Source organism: Ipomoea nil, unplaced genomic scaffold, assembly GCF_001879475.1.
Source record: "Ipomoea nil cultivar Tokyo-kokei standard unplaced genomic scaffold, Asagao_1.1 scaffold3104, whole genome shotgun sequence".
NCBI lineage: Eukaryota > Viridiplantae > Streptophyta > Magnoliopsida > Solanales > Convolvulaceae > Ipomoea > Ipomoea nil.
In genome coordinates, this window is record NW_017619532.1 from 223,672 (window position 1) to 243,467 (window position 19,796).

General features: G+C 39.1%; 1 protein-coding gene across 3 annotated transcripts; it reads right to left on the reverse strand.

The window, feature by feature from the left end:
* Window positions 1-294: 294 nt before the first annotated feature.
* On the reverse strand, window positions 295-19,220 carry LOC109166716 (pentatricopeptide repeat-containing protein At1g31430). 3 transcript variants are annotated; one of them, XM_019315616.1, is made up of 5 exons: window positions 16,926-19,220; window positions 16,654-16,714; window positions 12,203-12,448; window positions 4,945-5,179; window positions 295-456 (listed from the first exon to the last, which is right to left on the reverse strand). In XM_019315616.1, the coding sequence occupies exon 1, from the start codon at window positions 19,145-19,147 to the stop codon at window positions 17,264-17,266; it is 1,884 nt and encodes a 627-aa protein (XP_019171161.1). In that variant the 5' UTR covers window positions 19,148-19,220; the 3' UTR covers window positions 295-456; window positions 4,945-5,179; window positions 12,203-12,448; window positions 16,654-16,714; window positions 16,926-17,263. The 3 variants fall into 3 exon arrangements, with proteins under 3 accessions (XP_019171161.1, XP_019171160.1, XP_019171159.1); XM_019315615.1 differs by lacking the exons at window positions 295-456; window positions 4,945-5,179; window positions 12,203-12,448 and adding exons at window positions 1,450-1,514; window positions 15,438-16,005; XM_019315614.1 differs by lacking the exons at window positions 295-456; window positions 4,945-5,179; window positions 12,203-12,448; window positions 16,654-16,714 and adding exons at window positions 14,870-15,025; window positions 15,438-16,135; window positions 16,195-16,246 and having other exon boundaries at window positions 17,143-19,220.
* Between the last annotated feature and the right edge of the window lie 576 nt (window positions 19,221-19,796).

Here is a 19,796-nt window from a genome sequence, read left to right on the forward strand (position 1 = left end):
GGTATAGTAATTAATAATACATAGTCCTTAGAACTATATTGTTTATTCATTGTGGATTTGTTGGTAAGTGTTGCCTGCTAGTGGCACAACATGAAGGCATATATTTGAAATCAATTAGCTAAAAACAGAAAGAAAAGAACATGTCTGATAGCTTACTGCCAATAATTCATCACCACTGCCCTTTCACCCAAAAGATGCTCCAACTTAATTGGCTTTTCAATTTTTGTTGTTTACAAGCTATAAGAATATAAAATTTTCTACTAGTCCAGTCAAAACGAAAGTGAGTACCTCATTGGTGTCTGCAACCCACTTCTCATGTGCTCAAGTGATGATACTAAGTTTTGAAATTCCTGAAAAAATGTCTGGTGATTGTAGAACAGTACGTTTCCTTCATTTCAGAGTAATTGTGAACTAATGTATGGCCATCAGCCTCAATGTAACTGCAACCCTGGCAAACTTCTAAAGACACAGAGCATTATAAGAATAAAAAATAGATTATGTTTCATATGGAGAAAGCATTTCTAGTCAACATATATCCTATAAGTATTCAACCATATAGATGGTGTATCCAAAACGTAACCAGAACAGTGCAAGGACCTAAGTTTAAATAGTCCACATTCCATTAAGGTGTCCATGTTCCATTAAGGTGGGCATTGCACCAAATGAATGTTCCAATCCCAACACATGGCCATTAATTTGGCCTAAAAACTCCAAAAGCTCAGTGTGGACAGGAGAATAATCGGAAAAAGAACTTTCAACTATATTTTAGTAAATTGGTCTTATGGGGGCTGGGGAGTGGGGACCAAATGAGCCTCATCACAAGCAACATTTTCTTTCAATATGGATTAAATTAAACAGATTCATATTGAGACAGTACCTATCATATTATTCATATCTATCTTCCACTGATCCATTTGGTAATCAGATTCCACACAGAAAAGTGTCATTTTTTTCAGACCATTCATGGCACATGGCCCCAGAAGATGCTCTGTATCATTTGACAGCCAGCAGGCTGACATGTCAAGTGCATTTCCAATGTGGCTGCCCAAGAAGTTGCCATCTTAATCCGGGCTTCTGCTTCTGCTCACATTCCACACTCCACACATGCCAGCCATACGCCGGAGTGGGCAAAATGGTGGCTCTTTCCTTTATAAAATAGCAGATCGCTGGCTTCCCCTTCATATTCATTCCCAAACCGAGCATTAGTAGCCTTATAGCTACCCTTCATCTTCTAAACCATATTCCACTGTTCTCATTGTCTAAACAAGAGAAGGGAATGTCTACAGTTGTCAAGATTTCTTTTGGGGTGAGGTACAGAAATCAAAGCGATGGAGATCACAATGATGATGGATACTATGGTTATCTGCCATCAGCATGGTTAGAGGTAGATGGAGATTATGACTATGCTCCCGCAGCCTCATTAGAAGGTGATGATGACGACGATGGCTATGATTATGCTCCCGCTGCCTCCTTAGAAGGTGATGATGATGACGACAGCTATGATTATGCTCCAGCTGCATGAAATATTATATTAATGGCAATGACATGCTGCAATAATTCATTGTGTTTAGGGAGTAGTAGTTTAGTGAGGGATAACATCAAAGACAGACTTGGCTACAAGCTCAAGATAACCAGTGAATTTTTTGGTTTAGTAATTGACTGCAAAAGGTTTTTCTATCACTAGTTGAAAGCTCTTTCTGTGTTGATCACATAGTTTATGGTAATTTTAGAAATCCTAAATTCCTAATGACATATGCATTGTCAAAGAAAGTGATGTTATATGTTATTGATTGCCACCATTAAATTATATTATATTCCTACCAAACATCATAAGAAACATCATTGGTATATTAACTAATACATAGTCCTCCACAATTATATTGTTTATTCATTGTGGATTTTGTTGAAAGAGTTTGAAGAAGAAAGTATTGTATTGTTATTTACACTCTGTCAACAAGCAAATACACAGTACCATATATATAGGTAGAAGAGGGAATACTAACAGACATAAGAACTGAACAGTCATAGGAAATAATAAAAGCATAATAATGAGTCTCAACAGATTTATTGGTCAGTGTTTCCTACTAATGGCACAACACGCAGGTGTATACTTGAGAAATTGATTAGCTAAAAAACAAAAAGACAGAACAAAAGCAACATATCCCTGATAGCTTAGTGGTAATAATTCATCAATGCCATATCACCCCAAAGATGCTCCAACTTGGTTTTTCAATTTTTGTTGTTTACAAGCTATAAGAATATAAACTTGTCTGCTAGCCCAGTCAAAAACAAAGTGAGTACTTGCTATATTCCCAGGCAAGTGCACGTCTCACAGGACGATTAACAGTATTGGAGGTTTTCTGTGGGTTACCTATGTTGAGAGATGAACTGAAGGAATGAGGGAGGATAGACAAAAGGTGAATTTAATTAGAGAATAAGATACAGGCACTGTTGCAAAAATCCCGCTTAGGCGCCGATTAGGTGCTAGGCACTAGCCGGTCGACTAGCGTATCACCATAATTGATGGTTTAGGCGACTGGCCGGCTAGACGGCCGACTAGGCCGCCTAAGCGCTAACCGCCTAGGCACCGAAAAGGTCACCTAGTCGCCCGTTTAGCTATTGTTCTCTTTTTAAAATAATTTATAATTATCTAGTCTTAAAAAATTTTAAAATTTTAAACAAGTTTTTAAAAAATAAAAAATACACGGTCGCTTAGGCACTGATTAATCGCCGCCTAGCGATTTTTTCAACCATGGATACAAGGAATGTTTTGAGAGTTATCCCATCTCTGTTTTTATTAACTTCTTGCTTGTCCCATTTTATTAGAATGATGAAAATCTGGAATACACAGACAATAAAACCAAAAAAGGAAAGGAGAATCATTAAATCTTGTTATCAAAATTATTAGACATCTATAAAGGAAATAAATCAAATTCAAATAGCAAAGATATTTTAAAATCAATTAATCAATCTCCAGATTTTCTTGCACTGATTTCCTGTCTCATATCAGTACCTCATCAGTGTCTGCAAACCAGTTCTAATTCCAAGACTAATCAGGTTTTCAATTCCAAGTGATGAATATTGAATACATCACTGTAAACATGCTCCTTAGATAGTTTCTTCAGAATAAATTTACCATATCTATATTCCACAATAGCACAATCCATATTATATGCAGAATAGTCTCACCTTTATACAACCCATAAGATGCTCCATCACACAGTAAAGCAATAAGCTGACATGTTAAGTGCATTTCTGATGTGGCAACCCAAGAAGTTGGTAAATTCAGCAAAGCTTCTGCTTCGGCACACTACCCACATGCCAAAATTAAATACGTTCAATCACTGGTGACTCTTCCCTTTATAAAAGGCAGATAGTTTACCCTTCACATCCATTCTCAATTTCAAGGAATACTAGCATTGGTCTTCTAAACCCTGCCCCAATACGCTCATCGTTCTAAATAACAGAAGAGAATGTCTGCTGTTCTCAAGATCATTGGTTTGGCGTATAGTAATGAAGCTGATAGAGATTCTTATGGTGATGATGGATACAATTATGCTCCAGCAACATGCTTAGAAGGAGATGGAGACTATGATTATGCTCCAGCTGCATGATTTATTATATATAGTGTTAGTAGCATACTAAATATGCCACATACAATAACATAAGATATTTAGGAGTTAGTATGTAGTCTAGTGAGGGATGAGACTAAGTTGGACTTGGCTACTGGCTAAGTTTATATCCTTTTGGTACTAGTAATAACAAGCATTAGGATTTTATATTACTTGTTGAAAGCCATTTCATTTTGCTGGGATAGTTTAAAAATACCACTAACTTGATGTTAATGAAATCTATATTATGCCATTTTATAAATTCTAATGCAGTCCAGTGACAAAGTATTTTTAAAGAATGAGAGGATATCAGGCTATTCATAACTGGTGAAAGGAATGTGATGTTATCATGCAAATGATTGCAACATTGAATAGTATTCCTATCAAAAAATACCATATGAAATATCATATTGCATATAAATATTTAGTTGTCTAGAATTATATTATTTATTACCAAACATCATAAGAAACATCATGCAGTATATTAATTTATACATATTCCTCCAGCATTATACGGAGTATTGTTTAGTCATGGTGGATTTCTCGTTAAGTGTTGACTGCTAGTGGCACAACATGAAGGCAAATACTTGAAATCAATTAGCTAAAAACAGAAAGTAAGGAACAAATGCAACAGATCCCTGATAGCTTACTGGCAATAAGTCATCACTGCCCTATCACCCCAAAATGCTCCAACTTGGTTTTTCAATTTTTGTTGTCATACAAGCTATAAACATGTCTACTAGCACAGTCAAAACAAAGTGAGTACCTGACCAGTGTCTGCAACTCACTTCTCATGTGCTCAACCGATGATACTACGTTTTGAAATTCCTGAAAAAAAGTTTGGCAATTGTGGAAAAGTTTCCTTTATTTCAGATTAAGATGGATCTCTAATTGTGAACTCATGTACGGTGATCAGCCTCAATGTAACGGAAACACTGGAAAACTTGTTAACACACGTGCATATCAGGAGTGAAAAATAGATTAGGTTTCATATGGAGAGAGTATTTCTAGTAAACATAGATCCTATAAGTTTTCAACCTTAAAGGTACAAAGAATTTCAAGTATATCTACAAAGTATCTTAATTATTTGAGATGGGGAAGAGGGGTGGGGGAGGGTGTTGTGGAGCATATGAGCCACATGTAACATCTTCTTTATGATGGATTTAATTTAACTTATGCTTATTTTGCAAGAACTGTAGATGAGTAGAAGACTATTCAGGTTTTCAATTTCAAGAGATGATTAGCATAAGTACGTTTAGCATATCTATATTGCACAATCCACATTGATAATAAGATTCCTTTGCCAACCACCATATATGCAGAATATTCTCACCTTTATACAACCCAAGCATGGCCCCATAAGATGCTCCATCACACAGTACCATTTGACAGCATTAAGCTGACATGTCAAGTGCATTTCTGATGTGGATACCCAAGAAGTTGGTAAATTCAGAAAAGCGTGGTTAGGCACATTCCTCTGGAAACACTCCACATTCACCACATGCCAGCCCTCTGCCAAAATGCTTTCAATGGTGGCTCTTCCCTTTATAAAAAGCATATAGCTTACCCTTCACATCAATCCTCAATCTGATTCGGCACATTCCTCAGGTAACGCTCCACACTCCCCACATGCCAGCCCTATGTCAAAACGAGTTCAATGGTCACTCTTCTCTTTATAAAAGGCAGATAGCTTACCCTTCACATCCATTCTCAATTCTAAACCCTGCCCCGATACGCTCATCGTTCTGAACAACAGAAGAGAATGCCTACTGTTCTCAAGATGATTGGTTTGGGATACAGGAATGAAGCTGATAGAGATTCTTATGGTAATGATGGATACAATAATGCTCCAGCAACATGCTTAGAAGGAGATGGTGACGATGACGATGGAGACTATGATTACGCTCCAGCTGCATGATTTATTATATATAGTGTTAGTACCATACTTAATATGCCACAATAACATAAGATATTTAGGAGCTAGTATGTAGTCTAGTGAGGGATGAGACTAAGTTGTACTTGGCTACTGGCTAAGTATATATCCTTTTGGTACTAGTAATAACAAGCATCAGGATTTTATATTACTTGTTGAAAGCCGTTTCATTTTGCTAGAATAGTTTATAAATACCTCTAACTTGATGTCAATGAACTCTATATATGCCATTTTATAAATTCTAATGCAGTCCAATCACCAATGACAACATATTTTTAAAGAATGAAAGGATTTCAGGCTATACATAACTGGTGAAAGGAATGTGATGATATCATGCAAATGATTGCAACATTGAAATGTATTCTTATCAAATACCATATGAAATATCATATTGCATATAGTTGTCTAGAATTATATTATTTATTCATTTCCCACCAGGGAAAAATATGTAGGCATACATCTGAAATTGCTTCGATGAGAAGTAAATTATATTTCTACCAAACATCATAAGAAACATCATGTAGTATATTAGTTAATGCATAGTCCTCCAGAATTATATTGTTTATTCATTATGAATTTCTTGTTAAGTGTTGCCTGCTAGTGGCACAACATGAAGGCATATATTTGAAATCAATTAGCTAAAAACAGAAAGAAAAGAACAAAAGCAACATATAAGCTTACTGGCAATAATTCATCATCACTGCCCTATCACCCCCAAAAGATGCTCCAACTTGGCTTTTCAATTTTTGTTGTTTGCAAGCTTTAAGAATATAAATTGTCTACTAGTCCAGTCAAAAACAAAGTTAGTACCTCATCAGTGTCTGCAACCCATTTCTCATGTGCTCAACCGATGATATTATTTTGAAATTCCTGAAAAAAAAGTCTGGCAATTGTAGAACAGTTTCCTTCATTTCAGGGTAAGATGGATATCTAATTGTGAACTCATGTATGTTCATCAGGGCCTCAATGTAACTGCAACCCTGGCAAACTTTTTAACATAGAGAATTTCAGGAGTAAAAAATAGATTAAAAAGCTTAATATGGAGAATGTATTTCTAGTCAACATAGATCCTATAAGTATTGAATATTAAAGATACAAAGAATTTCAAGTATATCTACAAAGTATATGTTAGAGGAATAAGGGTAGTTAGAGAGAGTTGCTCTTGGTCTTACATTTTTGTTTTGAATTATGTGGCCTAGTAGTCTTTAGCCTATGTATAAATAGGTTCTATCTTGTACAGTTTGTACAGTGAGATATATACACAGTTTCATAGTTCAACACTTAACATGGTATCAGAGCGTGGGAAGTGAGAGTGAGTGTCTGGGCTAAGTCTGGGAACGACGGGCGACGCCGCTACAAGAAGTCCGGCCGCCGTCGGAGGTGTCACGCGCTCTCACGCGCCGCCGCCGCAGGACTGCTCCGACTCCACGCGCCGGCGCGTGAGGCGGTTTCCGGCGACGTCGCCGGTCGATTCTTGGTGCGTCAGTCTCGCCTCGCCGTGCTGGTTCCAGGGAGGTGGGATGTGTTGAAGGTTTCCGATCTGGTTGGCTCGTCTATTGAAAGAGGTACGCAGTGTGTATTTTCTGTACTGTGTGATCTATTGAAAGAGGTACGCAGTGTGTATTTTCTGTACTGTGTGAAGAGAGTTGTGCTGTTTTTTGTTTTGAATTTGTTGGGTGAAGACTAAAAATGGCACAAGAAAGGAATATCACAGTGATTTCCACGCCATCCAAATTAATCGACATAGTTTTGGCCCCAGATGGGTCTAATTTTCCTGAGTGGAGGTTTTTGGTTAAAGTAAATTTAGATGGTATGGGAAAGGGTGATCATCTGGAAAAAGAGTGTCCTACAGATGCTATAGCTGGGGACTGGAAAACTACTGATAAAGCCTTAATGTCACGTGTAATTAATTGCATTGATAGGAGAATTATTTTATCTATGCAACATTGTCAAACTTTTAAAGAAGTATGGGATTTAGTGAACAAATGGTTTAGTGGAACTAGTAATTTGAGAAAGTTATACCAGTTGTCTCAGGAAGCATATCGATCTAGTCAGAAGGGGCGTGAGCTTAGAGATTACTACTATGACTTTAAGAGTGTATGTGTTGCTTTGTGTGCTGCGATGCCAATAACAAATGATGTGGATGAAATGAAAAAACAACGTGAAAAATTACTTGTTTTTAGTTGGATTGCTGGCCTGGATAAAGAATATGATGTCCTTAGATCTCAACTGCTAGGAAATAAGGACTTGGAATCTTTGGATCAAGTATTTTCCATGCTACAGAATGCATCAGGAAATAATGAATCAAACGAGCTCCAGGAAAGAAATGCCTTTGTGTCACACGGTAATATGGATCCGAGTGCCCTGGTAACCCAAGGGGGGAATACCGGTGAAAGTTATGGTTCTCGAGGAGGGGGTAATAACCGCTCCAGAGGACGCGGGGGTCCTTGGAGAGGTCGTGGAGGACGTGGAGGTCCACGAGTTTGTTTTAATTGTGGGGATCCTAGACACTTTCGAAATCAGTTTCCTAAGCTGCCGAGACAACAAGTGGCTGCTAATACGGCTTCCACGTCAGAAGGTCACACAGTAGTGATGACAGATGAGGAGTTTGCTAAATTCAACCAGATGAAACTTTCTTCTCCCACGCAGTTTCCACCCAGTCAAGTGCCTTCCTCCGCAACGTTTGTCCAAATAGGTAATTCAGTTGCTTGTGTTTCTTCTGCGTCTCGACAGTGGGTCATTGACTCAGGGGCTTCTGAGCATATGACAGGTAATTATAATATCTTTTCTACGTATTTGCCCGTCAATTCTGGTCATACCGTTACCCTAGCAGATGGATCTATAGCCACTGTTTTGGGTAAAGGTAGTGCTACTGCAACTCCCTCGTTACCCCTTAATTCTGTGTTATACCTGCCAAAGTTTCCGTTGAATTTACTCTCTGTCAGTCAAATAGTTCGTGACCTAAATTGTTCTGTTATGTTTTTTCCTGGCTATTGTCTGTTCCAGGATCTTTTGACGAGGAGGATTATTGGTAAGGAGAAGGAGGTTGGCGGTCTGTATGTCTTAGAGCGCTTTACGTCGCTCGGGAACGTGTCTACTGGTTTGGTGAGCAGTGTTTCCCCCTTTCAATTGCATTGTCGGTTTGGTCACCCATCTTTACCAGCGTTAAAGAAGATGTGTCCTGGTTTAGAGCCTTTGAAAGTTTTGCAATGTGAGTCATGTGAGTTTGCAAAACACCATCGTATTCCTTATGTTTCTCGGGTGAATAATAGAGTAGATTCTTTGTTTGAATTAGTTCATTCTGATGTTTGGGGACCGTGTCGGGTTACGTCCAAAAGTGGCTTTCGATATTTTGAAACCTTTGTTGATGACTTCTCTAGGTGTACTTGGTTGTATCTCATGAAGTCTAGGGGTGAGTTGTTTGATATTTTCTAAAGTTTTTGTTCTGAAGTAAAAACTCAGTTTAATAAGACTATACAATGTTTGAGAAGTGATAATGCTCAAGAATATCTTCTTAAATCCGTTTCGAGCTTTATGAGTCAAAATGGCATCATACATCAAACTTCTTGTGTTTACACCTCCCAACAGAATTGTGTTGCAGAAAGAAAGAACCGCCATTTGTTAGAAATCGCCCGTGCCCTTTTATTCCAAATGAAAGTGCCTAAAGTGTTTTGGGCGGATGTTGTTCACACTGCTTGTTTCTTTATCAATAGGATGCCTTCGTCGGTACTCCGTGGTCAAAACCCGTACTCAGTTATATATCCCTCCAAACCTTTGTTTTCCTTGACTCCCAAGATTTTTGGTTGTACGTGTTTTGTTCAGGATGTCCGTCCACTAAAAGGGAAGCTTGATCCTAAATCCCTTAAGTGCATCTTCCTGGGGTATTCTCGAACTCAAAAAGGGTATAGGTGTTACTCCCCGGATTTAGGGAGGTATCTGGTTTCGGCTGATGTCACTTTTTTTTAGGAGACTGTGTTCTCTGATAGCATTCTCGGGGGTAGGTCGCCGGTGATAGAGGAAGATTTTCTTACTTATACTATCACTATTCCTGTACCCACAGTGGAGTCTGCTTCTAGAGTTGTACCTTCCGTGCAAGTGTATTCAAGACGGCCCCGGGATGTAGTTGCGCCAACGGTTGCACAGTTGAATGCTCCTCCCCTACCAGAACCTCCGTCAACTGATCTTCCAATTGCCGTGCGAAAAGGTAAACGTAGTTGTTGTCATCCACTTTCTTTCTATGTTTTCTATGGCCATTTATCAGAGTCTTCCCGAACCTTTATATCCAAACTGGATTCTGTGTCTGTCCCTAAAACGCTGTGTCAGGCTGTCTCATGATGGGTGGAAATCTGCTATGGAAGAGGAAATGGCAGCCCTTGAAGAGAATCAGACTTGGGATCTTGTACATCTCCCCGCTGGGAAGTCTCCAATTGGATGCAAGTGGGTTTACGTTGTCAAGACAAACCCGAATGGGTCGGTTGCTCGGCTTAAAGCGCGGTTGGTGGCTAAAGGGTATGCACAGACTTATGGAGTTGATTACACAGAGACTTTTTCTCCGGTTGCGAAGTTAACGTCTGTGCGGGCCTCAATTTCTCTAGCTGCTGTTAATGATTGGCCGCTGTATCAGTTAGATGTCAAAAATGCGTTTCTACATGGTGTTTTGGCAGAGGAAGGGTATATGGAGCAACCACCTGGGTTTGTTGCTCAGGGGGAGAACGGGAAGGTTTGTAAGTTGAAGAAGTCCTTGTATGGGTTAAAACAGTCTCCCAAAGCGTGGTTTGGGAGGTTCAGTACTGTTGTTATTGAGTTTGGCATGCAACGTAGTGCCTATGATCACACTGTTTTTTATAAGCATTCTAACCGTGGCAGCGTTTTGTTAATTGTCTATGTGGATGATATAGTGATCACAGGTGGTGATGCAACGGGGATTGATGCGCTCAAGTCTTTTCTTAAAAAGAAATTCCATACAAAAGATCTAGGAGTATTGAAGTACTTCCTTGGGATAGAGGTTGTTCGTTCTAAGAAAAGTATATTTCTTTCACAATGGAAATATGTGTTGGATCTACTTGAAGAATTTGGGCTCTTAGGGTCGAAGCCTTGCGAGACTCCTATGGACCAGAGTGTTAAGCTTGTAGCCGGTGAGGGGGAGCCGCTTGAAGATCCAGAGCGGTATAGGAGACTGGTGGGAAAATTAAATTACCTTACTATCACTCGTCCAGATATTGCCTTTCCAGTGAGTGTGGTGAGTCAGTTCATGGCGAATCCAGAAAAAATCCATTGGGAAGTTGCAGTTCGAGTTGTGAAGTATTTAAAGAGTGCTCCTGGGAAAGGAATTTTGTATGCCAATCATGGGCATAGGTGTGTTGAGGCCTTCTCTGACGCTGATTGGGCTAGGTCACCGAGTGACAGGAGGTCGACAACGGGGTATTGCGTGTTCCTTGGTGGCAACCTAGTGTCGTGGAAAAGTAAGAAGCAGGGTGTTGTGGCTCGCTCTAGTGCAGAGTCTGAGTATAGAGCAATGGCTCATGTGGCATGTGAGGTGACGTGGTTGTGTAATATTCTTGGGGAGATTGGTGTAGAGGTGAGTAAGCCGGTTCCTTTATGGTGTGACAACAAAGCCGCTATACACATTTCCAGTAATCCTGTGTTTCATGAGCGCACTAAACATATTGAGGTAGATTGTCACTTTGTACGGGACAAGGTTCAACAAGGGCTACTTTCTACTGTTCATGTTCGAATTGGTGATCAGCTGGCGGATGTTCTTACAAAAGGCCTTAGTAGAGCCAGGATTGAGTATATCTGTAACAAGCTGGGCATGATTGACATCTATGCTCCAGCTTGAAGGGGAGTGTTAGAGGAATAAGGGTAGTTAGAGAGAGTTGCTCTTGGTCTTACATTTCTGTTTTGAATTATGTGGCCTAGTAGTCTTTAGCCTATGTATAAATAGGTTCTATCTTGTACAGTTTTTACAGTGAGATATATACACAGTTTCATAGTTCAACACTTAACAGTATATAACTTGAGAGGGGGAAGAGGAGTGTGTGTGTGTGGGGAGGGGGGGGGGGGGGGGGGGGTGATCTGGAGCATATAAGCCACATGTAACATTTTCTTTCTGATGGATTTAATTTAGATTATTCTTGCTTATTTGCAAGCACTGTAGATGAGTAGAAGACTATTCAAGTTTTCAATTTCAAGAGATGAATAAATAACTGTAAACATGCTCCTTAGATTGTTTCTTCACAATAAGTTTAGAATATCTATATTCCACAATCCACATTGATAATAAGATTCCTTTGCCAACCATCATATATGCAGAATAGTCCCATAAGATGCTCCATCACACAGTACCATTTGACAGCAATAAGTTGACATGTCAAGTGCATTTCTGATGTGGATACCCAAGAAGTTGGTAAATTCAGTAAAGCGTGGTGAGGCACATTCCTCTGGAAACACTCCACACTCACCACATGCCAGCCCTCTGCCAAAATGCTTTCAATGGTGGCTCTTCCCTTTATAAAGGGCAGATAGCTTACCCTTCACATCAATCCTCAATCTGATTTGGCACATTCCTCAGGTAACGCTCCACACTCCCCACATGCCAGCCCTATGTCGAAACGAGTTCAATGGTGACTCTTCTCTTTATAAAAGGCAGATAGCTTACCCTTCACATCCATTCTCAATTCAAGGAAGACAAGCCACATAACATTGGTCTTCTAAACCCTGCCCCGATACGCTCATCATTCTAAACAACAGAAGAGAATGCCTACTGTTCTCAAGATCATTGGTTTGGGATACAGGAATGAAGCTGATAGAGATTCTTATGGTGATGATGGATACAATAATGCTCCAGCAACATGCTTAGAAGGGGATGGTGACGATGATGACGGAGACTATGATTACGCTCCAGCTGCATGATTAATTATATAGTGTTAGTAGCATACTTAATATGCCACAATAACAAGATATTTCAAAGTTAGAATGTAGTGAAGTGAGGGATGAGAGAAAGTTGGACTTGGCTACTGGCTAAGTTTATATCCTTTTGGTGCGAGTAATAACAAGCATTAGGATTTTATATTACTTGTTGAAAGCCTTTTCCTTTTGCTAGGATAGTTTATGAATACCTCTAACTTGATGTTAATGAAATCTATATTCTGCAATTTTATAAATTCTATTGCAGTCCAATGACAAAGCACTTTTAAAGAATGAGAAGATATCTGGCTATTTATAACTGGCAAAAGGAATGTGATGATATCATGCAAATGATTGCAACATTGAATAGTATTCTTATCAAATACCATGTGAAACATCATATTGCATATAAGTTGTTAAACAATAAACTAACTGTATATTTCTATATGTTCTGTGTTCCAATGTACAAGGAAGTATAGAGCTATTTATATTAGACAAGAACTAATCCTAGCCATAGGTTTCAAATACCTAAAATTAAGGCTAAGAGAGATCCTCTCAACTAACACCCTATTTCTCTAACACTCCCCCTCAAGTTGGAGCATCCAACTTGTTACATATGTATCACATGAACCATAGGACTCCACACCTAGACTATAAGCCCAAGACTTGAACCACTCGAACAACCTTCGAACCACGCTGTGCCAAACCAGTCCACAACGTACCTTGTCGCACCAACAACACTTCTACGGAGTCAACAAAAACTAGGCCAACCACCACATCGCCGCACCTGCCTCTCACTCCCCACACCCTTATCACCGCTGCCTAACACCACAGCGTACCTGCCTCTCACTCCACAAACCCTTAGCGCTGCTAGACCACAGTGCACCTGTCCCTCTCACCATGCACTATCAACGCTGCCTAACACTACAACGTTTCCCTGGTGCATGCACGTAATCTGATTCACTCTGAATCATTCTTCAGCCGTCGGCCTCCCCCGCGGCATATGCCAGGTCCGCCCCACTCCTGGCACCTGTGCTACCCACTCCTGCAGCACCCCTGTTTACGCACACTGATCAAGCTGCACTTGACTCAACTCAGACCCTAGAATTGCTCCCATACCAAATTAATTTAGAGCGACAAACTATGATAAACAAAATACAAAGGTCAAGACTTATTAATACGAACACGATAAACAAAAGAAAACTACGGCAAACTACTGCCTAATTATTTCTAGTCTGGTGTCAGCCGAGAAAGAGAGACAACCGAGAGAGATGGTAGGGGAGGTCCACAAAGCTGGGTGGACCTTGGTGAACAAACAGATCCTCGCTGCCGTTGTCGGGGGTTATGAACCCAAACCCCTTCTGGTCACTGAACCATTCGACGCAGCCCTTCATCCTCTGCTCACTCTCCTCAGCCATTTTTTTCTCACAAGCCCTACCTCTCTCTCTCCCTAGTTTCTCTCTCTCGCGACCAACAGCAACCTTCAAGTTTCCCAGCTGGAATTTTTGCACCACTTACGCAGCAGGAGATGCAGCAATCCAAAACGCAGAAGTCCAAACAAACGCAGTAGTGAAGTGAAGACCGTACAGCCAACAAACACCTTCACAACACCGGACTACACCACCACTGCAGACGTACTGGGCGTTCAGAGGCGAGCCCAACGGTACCGGCCTTGACCGGAGTAGTCGCAGGAGAACTCCGCACGCGCCGGCGTGTGGCGTCGGAAACCTAGGACCGCGGCGGCGCGTGAGGACTCCGGTGGCTGCTCCGCCTCTCCCGCCGGCGTCGCTTCCTCTTTCCGACCAACACCCACTACCCAGTCACCTCAAGGCTCTGATACCATGTTAAACAATAAACTAACTGTATATTTCTATATGTTCTGTGTTCCAATGTACAAGGAAGTATAGAGCTATTTATATTAGACAAGAACTAATCCTAGCCATAGGTTTCAAATACCTAAAATTAAGGCTAAGAGAGATCCTCTCAACTAACACCCTATTTCTCTAACATAAGTGTTTAGTTGTATAGAATTATATTATTTATTCATTTCCCACCTAGGCAAAATATGTAGGCACACATCTCAAATCGCTTGGATAGAAAGCAAACTATATTCCTACCATACATCATAAGAAACATAATGTAGTATATTAATTAATACTAAATAGTACGTCCTCAAGAATTATATTTTTTATTCATTGTGGATTTCTTGTTAAGTGTTGTCTGCTAGTGGCACAACATGAAGGCATATATTTGAAATCAATTTGCTAATAACAGAAAGTAAGGAACAAAAGCAACATATCCATGATAGCTTACTTGCAATAATTCATTACTGCCCCATCACCCCAAAAATGCTCCAACTTGGCATTTCAATTTTTGTTGTTATACAAGCTATAAAAATGTCTACTAGCACAGTCAACCCACTTCTCATGTGCTCAACCTATGATACTAAGTTTTGAAATTCCTTAAAAATGTCTGGCAATTGTAGAACAGTTTCCTTCATTTCAGAGTAAGATGGATCTCTAATTGTGAACTCATGTATGGTCATCGGACTCAATGTATCTGCAACCCTGGCAAACTTTATAAAACACAGAGTATTTCAGGAGTAAAAAATAGATTAAGTTTCATATGGAGAAAGTATTTCTAGTCAACATAGATCCTATAAGTATTCAACCTTAAAGATACAAAGAATTTCAAACATACCTACAAAGTGTCTTACTTGAGAAGGGGAAGAGGGGTGGGGTAGGGTGTTTTGGAGCATATGAGCCACATGTAAAATTTTCTTTCTGATGGATTTAATTTAACTTATGCTTATTTTGCAAGAAGTGTAGATGAGTGTAAGACTATTCAGGTTTTCAATTTCAAGCGATGAATACATCACTGTAAACAAGCTCCTTAGATAGTTTCTTCAAAATAAGTTATCTATATTCCACAATCCACCTTGATGATAAGATTCCTTTACAACCACCATATATGCTGAACAGTCTCACCTTTATAAAACCCAGGCATGGCCCCACAAGATGCTCCATCACACACTATCATTTGAAAGCAATAATCTGACATGTGAAGTGCATTTCTGATGTGGCTATCCAAGAAGTTGGTAAAATCAGCAAAGCTTCTGGTTCCGTGGTTCGGCACATTCCTCAGGAAACACTCCACACTCCACACTCCCCACATGCCAGACCTATGCCAAAATGCACTCAATGGTGGCTCTTCCTTTTATAAAAGGCATCCTCAATCTGATTCGACACATTCCTCAGGTAACGCTCCACACTCCCCACATGCCTTCCCTACGCCAAAACGAGTTCAATCGTGACTCTTCCCTTTATAAAAGGCAGATAGTTTACCCTTCACAACCATTCTCAATTCAAGGAATACCAGCCACATAGCATTGGTCTTCTCAATCCGGCCCCAATACTCTTATCAAGATCATTGGTTTGGGATACAAGAATGAAGCTGATGGAGATGCCTATGGTGATGATGGATACAATTATGCTCCAGCAACGTGCTTAGAAGGAGATGGAGACGATGATGACGGAGACTATGATTACGCACCAGCTGCATGAGTAATTATATATAGTGTTAGTAGCATACTTAATATGCCACAATAACTCAACATATTTACTAGTTAGAATGTAGTCTAGTGAGGGATGAGACAAAGTTGGACTTGGCTACTGGCTAAGTTTATATCCTTTTGGTGCCAGTAATAACAAGCATTAGGATTTTATATTACTTGTTGAAAGCCTTTTCCTTTTGCTAGGATAGTTTATGAATACCTCTAACTTGATGTTAATAAAATCTATATTATGCCATTTTATAAATTCTAGTGCAGTCCAATGACAAAGCATTTTTAAAGAATGAGAAGATATCAGGCTATTCATAACTGGTGAAAGGACTGTGATGATATCATGCAAATTACTGCAGCATTGAATAACATTCCAATTAAATACCATAAGAAATATTATATTGCATATAAATATTTAGTTGTCTAGAATTATAATATCTATTCATTTCCCACCAAGGTAAAATATGTAGACAAATATCAGAAATCGCTTGGATGAAAAGTATTTAAAAAAAAAAAAAAAAAAAAAAAAGTGCAAAAGCAATTTACAGGCTGCTTAAGTGTAGAGTCACCCTGAATTTGTCCTACATCACTTCTGTGCAATGCACAAAGGTCTTTCTAATGGAAAAGAGGAGAGTACAAACCATCTAAGCAAATCCTAGAAGAATGAAATCTGCAGCAATCTCTTCACAACTCCTTCAGTTTCTGCAGCAAAATTTTACTTCAAGTATTATAAAAGAAAGAAACAAAGAAAGAAAAAAATGTTCATCTCAATACACAGTAAACAGATATGAGGGATTCAAAATGTAGTTGCTTGCACATCCCAAGGACTGGATGCACTATAGTACTATGTCATTGAACTTCTTTCCATGTAGTCTAACAATACAATTTAAAGCTCACAAACATTATAAAACACCAGTAAATAAAAGAGTATGTCATAGGCACTTGCCTTCTCTGATGACACCGAATCAGCAAATAAAGCTCTCTGCAAGCTGATTCTCACTAGCAAGATTTCTTCATTCGTCTATCACATCTAAGATGCTTCAACTAAGCTTTTCCGTGTGTATGAGCTATTGGAATATAAAAATTGCCTACTGGTCCTGTCATAAACAAATTGAGCACATCACCAAAATTTGCAACCCACTTTCCTGTGCCCAATCAATGACAGTAAGTTGTAAATTCATGAAAAAACATTCTAATAATTGAAGAACAGCTTCCTTCATTTGGAAGTAAGATGTGTCTTTAATTGTGAACTCATGAATGGTCTTCAACCTCAATTGAACTGGATCCTGGCAATTTTTTAACATGCAGAGCTTTCATATTCTTTCTGACCTTTGATACATCTTCCCATCTATTGGCAGATGCATACATGTTAGCCAGAAGTGTATGAGTACTGGAATCACTGGATTCAATTTCCATGAGCATTTTAACAATACGTTCTCCCATATCAACATCACCATGAATCCTGCAAGCACTAAGCAAGGCACCATAAAGGGTAACTACAATCTTGCTATCTTTATTTGGAATGGTGGCTATCATGTGCTCAGCTTCATTTAATAGCCCAGCACGGCCAAGGAGGTCTATCAAACACCCATAATGTTCCAAACTTGGTTCAATGCCATAAATCCTTGTCATTGAATCAAAATACCCACGGCCTTCCTCTACTAATCCCCCATGACTGCAAGCTGTTAAAACACCAATAAAGGTAATATCATCAGGTCTAATTCCAGCTTGTAGCATTTGTGAAAACAGTTCCAAGGCTTTGCCGGTGTCTCCATTCATGGCAAGAGCACAAATAATTGAAGTCCATGATGCAGCATCTTTCTCTCTTAACTCATTGAAAATTTCTAAAGACTTCTCAAGGCACCCACATTTTGCATACATCTCCATAAGGGCAGTACCCACAACTGCATCAATTACTATTCCATTTTGAATTATATAATTACGAATCCACTCCCCTTGGTCCAAAGCTCCCGCTTGAGCACAACCCTTGAGTAGAGAAACCAGTGTATACTTATCAGGCTTGATCCTTTGCATTTGCATTGCTTGGAACAAGGTCATGGCATCTTCAAAAAGGTTAAACTGCACATACCCATTAATCATAGCTGTCCATAAAACGAGATCCTTTACAGGACTCCTCTCAAATAGGTCTCTAGCCTCATCCAGCTGACCACAACTCACATAACCTGAAACCATACTAGTCCAGGACATAACATTCCTTGTGGACATAGTGTTAAATATTTGCCCAGCCTCACTCAAACACCCACACTTACAATACATATCCACCAAAGCATTCTCAATTTTAATGGTATATCCAAGCTCTTTGCTAACATACTGATGTATCTCTTTACCAAGTTCCAATTTTTTCAATGCAGTACAAGCTGACAAGGTACTAACAACAGTGGCCTCTTCAGGTTTAATACTTCCCTCTTGCCCCATCATTCTATAAACTCTGATAGCTTCCTGAAATCTGCTGCATCTAACATATCCAGAAATCAAAACATTCCAGGACACCGAATCTCTGTTTGGCAATTCATCAAACACTTTCTTCATACTCTCCACATAACCCAACTCACCATACATGTCCATGACTGAATTACACACGTAACAATCAGACCCAACGCCACTTTTCAACACAAACCCATGAATCTTTTCACCTTCAAGAACTACCCGCAACCCTCCAACGGCCTTAAACACGAACGGGTACGTAAAATTATCAGGCCACAGCCCCCGCCCTCTAAGCTCATCAAACAAGAAAAGCGCATTTCTGAACCGACCCATTTTCGTATGCGCTTTGATCATCACATTGTAGATGAACAAAGTCGGGTTGTCAATGCGGTCAAAGATTAGCTGGGCGTGGCTAAGATTTCCGAGCAGAGGGTCTGCTGTGAAGGCCATGAGCTTGTGGAGCGTGTCTACATGTTGGTGGATGCCAAGAGTGAAGAGTAAAGCTTGAATTTGCTTCAGCTTCGCCATGGACTTGCAGGCCTTCAGGAGATGTATGCATGTCTTCTTGGTGATGGGTGGCGCGTGCGGAGCGCCGCCGGAATAGAAACGACGAAGTTTTGCGGCGAAACGGCGGGAAACTAACCGCAGTGTGAAACAGTTAGGTGGAATGGACATGACTGTTGGATCCATCTTTCTTCGCGATTCTTAATTAATACTTATAATGGGATTTTACAGCCCAATTGTTTTGGGCTTCAGTTTTCAATCAAATTCTAGGCCCAAAAGTGTACCTCTGTTTTCGGGCAAATTATTATATTGTGTACTAAGGCGGTGTATTCAATCATGACTTTTGTAGAGTTTTAAAGACTTTTAAAATGATAGATTTTAATAAATTTTGATTAATTTTTATAGAGTCGTTCAAAACTTTTTAAAACTTTATAAGACTCTATAAAAGTCTATATAAAAAACATTCATAAACTTTTATCAACTTTTTATTTTAAAAAGTTTACAAAAGTCATTGAAATTCTAAATTAAATACATCCTTACAAACTTTCAATGATTTTGATTCTTATCATTTACAATATAATTTTCTTACAAAACATTTATAATATACCATAAAATTCTTCTTATTATATAGTTCTTCACCCACATCAACATTCTTAACATTATATTATTATTTTTATCCATAATATGCTAAGACTTATATGCTAATTACTTATATATATATATTATTAATAAACATAAACAAGAAAAATTATTTCATTATAAATTCATAACAATATTGAACAATAAAATTTATAATAAAAGATTTGATCAAATAAAATATTTAAAAATATAATTA

Bases quoted from the DNA above. Each gene is read 5' to 3' on its own strand.
- LOC109166716 (XM_019315616.1), bottom strand. From the start codon at position 19,147: ATGGATCCAACAGTCATGTCCATTCCACCTAACTGTTTCACACTGCGG.